Raw genomic sequence first — 6,865 nt, 5'->3', positions numbered from 1 at the left:
ATCGGTGAATCAAAACTGGATCACAAGGTCCAGACTTACTGGATGGAAAAGGAACATCCGAAGATATTCCGAAGTGCGACTAATTTGTACTTTGCAATTCAAATTTGTATGCTGTATTTTTCTATGTACATGTAACAGTTTGTAAGCTCAGTACAAGTTGCAGACATAAACTTAACTCTGTATACCATGCCAAGAGATATTTAGTTTACCAAGAAGATGAGATTCAGAAAAGGAAGGTGTCTCAAAATTACGACAACACAGAAACAGATCTGATCAGGAAAGTTTAGTGATATTTTAAATGACATTTAGAGATTTTTTATTAATACTTAAAATGTAAACCTTTTTACTTTATTCTTTCACACTATTTTATATTTGTTTGCCACTTGTTACTAAAAAAACTAAAATTTATAAGGGTATTAAAAATAACTTATAATGTTACTTTTTCTTCAAGATATCTTCGGTTTGAAGGAACCGTCAGAAATCGAAAATTAAGTAAAGCTGAGTTATCGGCTGTCCTGAAAGAAATCTGGGTGAAAAAAGTAACAAGTGATGCTGAAGTCGGAAAGAGGCAGAAAATGACGGATTTCTTGTTCGACTTTTTCATGGTAAGATCTTGTTAAAAGTTGTGGCATTTGTGTACCTTGCATAATGCTGTTGGATATATAATATTAATTCTATCAATTGTTAAGCTGATTTTGGTTAAACAATTATAAAAGGCGACAATATGCTGTCTTATTTATATCATAACGAACCACAACTAAATCTCTGGTTCTATCTGGTAAGGTGCATGTAATTAAATCTTTAATTCTTTAGTAGTGGGGAAATGATCCATTTCAGGCCTAAATCCCAGGTCACAAGACATATCACGCTGCAGAAACTGAACCATGTAAAATAAAATGTTTTGCTAAAACTCGAAAGTTTTTAAGTGAAATCCGACACAGTTTATAATAAAGAGAGAGTTTTTTTTATGTTGAGATCTGACACTTTGTAATTATAGCTAAAGTTTAATAACTTGGAAGAGATAGTGGCAGAGTGGGGATATTCCTTACATGATGCACTTAATAATTACAAAGATGAGCACTATGCAAGTATGTTCTTGGCTATTCTAACTGAAGATGGTAAGTTGTTTGCTATCATAGGAAAGGATGATTGAAATTGTAACTGCTGCTGTGTCTTGTTAAGATATTAAAATTGGTTTTGTTTATTGTTGTTATTTGCTGCTGAAAATTAGTTCTGTATATTGTTGTTATAATCTCTTTCTGGGCATGGTTAATATTTCGGAATGAGTGGTCTATTTTTCTATTATGAGAGAAATCTACTTTTAGTATTTTAGTCACTTTACCTAAAATGAATATTTGAACATATTACTTGAACTAACAGGACCAGAAGACTTGTACTACCAGGAAATGGAAATTATGAAAAAGTTGATGGCAGAATTTGACAGAGTTGATGTTGAAAAAACAGGTAACCTTTCAGAGATTTACTTAAAATGTCTTCTTAACAATCAGGTTTATTACTCAACAGGCAATTTATCCATTGATCAGTTCATGGCTGCATTAAATGTAATGTTCCCACTCAAGCAAGAACCAAGCACGCAAGCCTTGTTTGATGCTGCAATACAAGAACTTGAGCTAAAAGTTGATGAAAATACTCTGATTGATTACAAGGTTTTTAATTTATATTAATAACCAAAAGTTGTCTATTGTTCAGTAGATCCGCTTTAGTAGATCTGCTACCTAAACCTATATTTGTGAATAATTTATATAGAACTGTCGGCTATTAATTAAGTCTACATTTGAAGGATATACTATCATGAAATATTTTGGATTCTTTTTTAAGGCAAATTTAGATAACATGGTAATATAAAAAGTAATTGAAACAATTTGAGTTTTGCAGTCGACTTTTATAAGATACTCTTACTCCAGTAGTATTTAGCCGCAGCATGTGTATAATGACTGCCAAAAATTCCCTTATTTGTGTTATTTAACTAGTCTTTGTTACTGTGTTCACAAAAAATGTTAAAAAATGTATGTTACTCCTTACAATATTATTATTATGCTAGATAAGGTTGGAGTAACTTTTGATTTTCTCAATCAAACTAACATGATTTTTCAATGGTTCCAGGCTCTGTTCACCGAGGATGAGGAAGGGCATACAGGTTCCTTCCTGAATGCTTTGAGATTGCAAGATAACGAGGAGAAAGAAGCTTATGTTGCAGAGATTGGAAGTCATTTGGAGGGAAATGAAAAGGTAAATGCTAAAATATAGGAGCAGCAATTCTTTAAGTAGTTGTGTGTTATAATACTGAAACACATTACCATTCAATTGAATAAAAACACAGGTGTTTCTAATGTATTTAAGTCTAGAATGCAAATATTCGACCCATTGCATATATGTTACAGGTGAAGTTACAAAAAAAGTTAAAATACTTTGTTCAGTTCAATAAAATAGGTGAAAATATCATAATGTAATGTTGTTAGTACTAATAAAAAGCCATGACAAATTAAATTATTGTCTACATATCTATATCTAGAAATATAAGTCCACTGCCTAATATACAAATCTTTTATGGAATCAAGTATGCAAGATGACAACCTATAATTGGGTTTAACATATTGGCAGATGAGACAATAAAATTAAGTCTACTTTCAAGTCATTCAGACACAAAGTATATTGTTTAAGAACACTCATGCTGACAATAAGCCGGAAAACCCCAATGAATCATCAAATAAATTGCACTTACTACTGAGCTAATACTGATACACTTTCAACTAATTGATTATAAAATGTTAGTTACCTCTTATTCTTAACTAACATTTTGTGTTAGTTATCTCATATTCTTAACTAACATTTTGTGTTAGTTATCTCATATTCTTATCACACTAATTTATTTTTACAATAAATGCAATTGAACTACTCACGTATTTCAATAAATGCAATTATGTTTCTCAGGTTTCAGTTGCTGACTTAAAGAATGAATTGATGATGAATGATCCAAAGATAGACCAAGAACACATGAATAACTACTTACAAATTGCATTTAAATGTGAAGCAGCTGAACTGGATGCTGCTGAAGATACCGAACTAAGTGTTATCTTGGATCGAATGCGAAAAGGAGGAATCCGTAGAATTGATGCTCTGTAGTGATTGCTTTATAATTAAACGTGAGCCAGATTGCACTTTTATTGTAATGAGTTAGGAGACTGTTTTGGTATTGTTATGGTTACTTTACTTCATCATGCATGAACTAAAATAAATGTGATATTTTTACGAGTACTGTGGGGTAAACAGGATACTTTAGAACAAAATATATTGATCTTGTTTTAAACAATAACCACGTTCTATGGGAGTTATGAGGACACAGTTTTATAGTTCTTTGAATAATGGAGCCCACCCCACTATATGACATCAATAGGTTAATTTATTCAACCAATCTATATGATTACCCTGATGAAGGCGACTGGAACAGGATGTTAAAACATTGATTCGTACAATAATAATTGGTCGGAAGAACTCAATTAAACTTAATGTCTTTAACTAACAACTAAGTATAAATACAACTTTTAACTTAATATACTTCCACTTTAAACTATACCAACTGTTTTACTACCTGTCTGAATAAAGAGGTAGTTATAAAAAATGAATTTATTTTGATCTTGATATTGAAATTATTGTAGTTTGGTCCATTGTGAAAAATTAGCAAACACTTTTTACATAAACGATTAAGGTACAGTCTACACTACGCATGGCTTTAATATTTAGTTCAAAGTCAAGTTTGATTAGATAACCTGGAAGGAAGACAATCGTTTCCAATAAAATTCTGGGTATTTGTTGAGTGCGGTTACAATTAAACAAAAAATATGAAGTACCTACTGCTAAGGTGCAAGTTTTGCAAGGCAGCATATACCATATCCACCAATACTGCTATGGTAGCAGTCATGCTGCGTTGGGTTGCGATTTCATGAACTGTGTTCCGCAGACTGCATTTAGCTGTGTTATTGTATAGCCAAAATTAGCCTCCTATTCAAAGTGAAAACACCCAGGTATTTCTGAATGTATCACTGTCCACCTGTACCATTGTTTTGACCGTAATTCATACCACTATTGTTACCATTGTACATTTGGGTTTGTTGGTAACCGCCCTGCTGTGCTTGCTGTTGTGCGGCCCAGGCTTGAGCTTGTTGCTCCCAGTTGGAGTAGTCTGGCTGCTGTGGCTGGGACCAGTATTGCTGTTGCTGTTCCCAACCCATATAACCAGCCTGGTTCCAGTTTCCATATCCTTGCTGTTGTCCATAGCCTTGTTGGGGCATATAATTTGGTTGCATTTGTTGATACCCAGAATAACCCCCTGCATTCTGCTGTTGTCCGCCAAATTTATCCTGCATTGGTGCACTGTTACCGGACTTCTTTTCAGCGTAATTCACAACAATTGGCCGGCCCATTATTATTTTATGGTTCATGGAACTGATGGCTAATTCAACAGAGTTCTTGTCTTTAAATGTTATGAATCCAAACCCTCTGGACTTCTGTGTTTCTTTATCTTTAAGTAGAACTATATGTTCTATTTCCCCGATGTGTGAGAATGCTTCTTCCACATCTTTTTCAGTTGCCTTAAAATCAATGCTCCCCACAAAGATTTTATGACTGATATCGTCAGCAAAACTCATTGTTCAAACTAGTTCTTATATCAGTACCAGTATGTGAAAACAGAGTTCTGTGTTACAGGTAGGCGATAACTCAAAATTATATACCAGATAGGCTGTTGATGTATTTAAACATATAACAAAAATATTAAATATAATTTGATATTTGAATGCAGGCACTGTAAGTCTGTACCTAAGATAAAATATACACAAGTATTAGTTTAGCATGGAAACAGTTATACGAGCATTAACTTGAATAAATAAACAATATTCCAGTAACATAATTGGCAATATATAAGACTCACTGTAAGTACGTTAAACATAAATTAAATGTACATTTATATTTCAAATTACAATTTTATAACTTGTAGTCAATATAGATTAGATAATTAGTCAAGATTTTATTAATAAAGACCAACAAAAAGCATGAACAAAACCGAAAAACACCTAACCTCACGACGACCCTTGTGACAATGCTATTACAAGTTCCCAACGTGCTTTTCGAGACTCCCCAGTCAACGTTGGCCGAAAGCGCACTTTCAGACTTTAATTTGGATTCCTTGCATCGTTTTTCAATGTTTTGTATCTAAATAACAATAAACAAAAACTAATTTTGCTTATTTTTAACAAATTTATCTTTTTGGTGTTAATATAGTACGTGACTGTGTATGTAACAGACATATTTGGTCCCAACCTGAGTTTGTATACTATTTTTTCTATACATCTCGGTTTAATAGATTGTTACGTCACAGGGACTTAAAAGACTTTAGACGTGATACGCGAAACCGGTATAACAGTAGCATGTGTTTTCAAAATAGTAAATCATACGTGTATGCCGTAGCTATACTGTTGCTAGAGTAACGTTTCGTTTAAAAATCAAGCTAGCAGCCCTTTCTAAGAGGATTATGCCTGGTCAATGTATATAAATATCATATTGATATCCATTTCCGTACGAACATGTTACATTTCATCAAATTGACAATTGGGAAACTATATTTAATGTTTTTTCTTCTTGTTCTAGTGTTGTTTATATGAAATCTAGAACCTTTTATACATATTTACACCACTAAAAGTAAAGTAAATAAAATGGTTTTACTATTTGATAAAATGTTCACAATATTTAAATTGTTTTGTAGATATTTCTAGTTTGCACAAGCAGTTACGAAAGTTGTATAAATAACACATACATAATATTGTTCGACGTAATTTGAAATGTCGTTCTTAAAGTCTGCCTTGGATTTTGTCAGTGGCGGAAATTCTAATGAAAACTTTGTTGGTTCAACTGTGGAATTGGGTCAACAAAAGTTAAATGTTAATCGAGCAATTGCTGAAGGTATATATCTAAAAATAACATAATTTTTTATTTTATTATTCTGTATGGGTGAGGTTCTAAAGACCTGGGATTTAGGCCAGTTTTACCCATTACCCCAACACCCTTGTAAGTTCGCAAGTGACATGCTCACGATAGTGAAGTCCCTTTATTCATGTTCCGACCAAATCTCGATTCTGTCTATTGTATTGCTAAACCTTCTTTTCTCAGGTGGTTTTGCGATTGTGTATGAAGCATCAGATGAAAATGGGACCAAATATGCATTAAAGGTTACTTTCTTGTTCTTTTTATACTGTATAGCTTCCTATTTTATCCTTATATAATGATAGACATCTCATAAATGGCTCCATAACCACAAACAGTACAACTTTTTTTTTTTTACATAAGGCAGTATTGACTTCAAGCTTTGGTTAGTTCCTCAGAATATAGCATGGTAAACAATTTTTTCTACCTAAAGTCCCTGTTGAGTGTTCGTAATTTCTGTCTTTTCATACAGCGGCTGTTAGCGCATGAGGACAGCAAAAAAAAGGAAATTATTCGAGAAATACAATTTCTAAGAAGATTGTCTGGACATCCAAATATTATCAACTATATATCTGCAGCTACAATTTCAAAGGAGGAATCTGGACAAATGTGTGATGAGTATTTACTCTGCACGGAGTTTTGTGAAGGTAATTTGACTCTAAATTCCCATTTATAATTTTCTTGTATGTGTTTATAATGTATGACATATTAAAACTGTCAGTTTAAGAGCCATTTCATTCGTAATTTAGGCTTCTGCGCCATCATAATGTTTTAGAACACCAGTTTTTACTGTAAACCAGATTTTACTCCGCTGATAACTAAGTGTTAAATACAAGGAAGTATGACCAAAGTATATTACATTTGCCAT

The 6,865-nt window shown here is 32.8% G+C and overlaps 3 protein-coding genes across 4 annotated transcripts in view; 2 read left to right on the top strand and 1 right to left on the bottom strand.

The window, feature by feature from the left end:
• The window catches only part of LOC100182147 (translin-associated factor X-interacting protein 1), a gene marked incomplete in the record, with an annotated part of 6,611 nt that extends 3,335 nt beyond the window's left edge, over positions 1-3,276 (top strand). The window contains 7 exon segments of the mRNA XM_018812966.2: positions 11-73; positions 452-605; positions 998-1,118; positions 1,381-1,464; positions 1,525-1,667; positions 2,125-2,250; positions 2,953-3,276. Coding sequence (XP_018668511.1) covers positions 11-73; positions 452-605; positions 998-1,118; positions 1,381-1,464; positions 1,525-1,667; positions 2,125-2,250; positions 2,953-3,144 — 883 coding nt within the window.
• Positions 3,277-3,630: 354 nt separating this feature from the next.
• On the bottom strand, positions 3,631-4,851 carry LOC100179816 (DAZ-associated protein 1). Its single transcript, XM_002128311.4, has one exon. It carries the CDS (start codon positions 4,665-4,667, stop codon positions 4,059-4,061), a length of 609 nt encoding a protein of 202 aa, XP_002128347.1. The 5' UTR covers positions 4,668-4,851; the 3' UTR covers positions 3,631-4,058.
• Positions 4,852-5,758: 907 nt separating this feature from the next.
• Positions 5,759-6,865, top strand: part of LOC100186907 (cyclin-G-associated kinase) — a 14,668-nt gene continuing 13,561 nt past the window's right edge. For both annotated transcript variants that reach the window (XM_002128216.4, XM_018813051.2), the window contains exons 1-2: positions 5,759-5,976; positions 6,184-6,242. In XM_002128216.4, coding sequence (XP_002128252.1) covers positions 5,856-5,976; positions 6,184-6,242 — 180 coding nt within the window. In that variant the 5' untranslated portion in view covers positions 5,759-5,855. The remainder of the gene's footprint in view (positions 5,977-6,183; positions 6,243-6,865) is intronic.

Source organism: Ciona intestinalis, chromosome 8 (genome assembly GCF_000224145.3).
Source record: "Ciona intestinalis chromosome 8, KH, whole genome shotgun sequence".
NCBI lineage: Eukaryota > Metazoa > Chordata > Ascidiacea > Phlebobranchia > Cionidae > Ciona > Ciona intestinalis.
Note: the sequence above shows the minus strand (reverse complement) of the source record. Positions and strands in the feature narration are given on the sequence as shown.

Bases quoted from the DNA above. Each gene is read 5' to 3' on its own strand.
- LOC100179816 (XM_002128311.4), bottom strand. From the start codon at position 4,667: ATGAGTTTTGCTGACGATATCAGTCATAAAATCTTTGTGGGGAGCATT.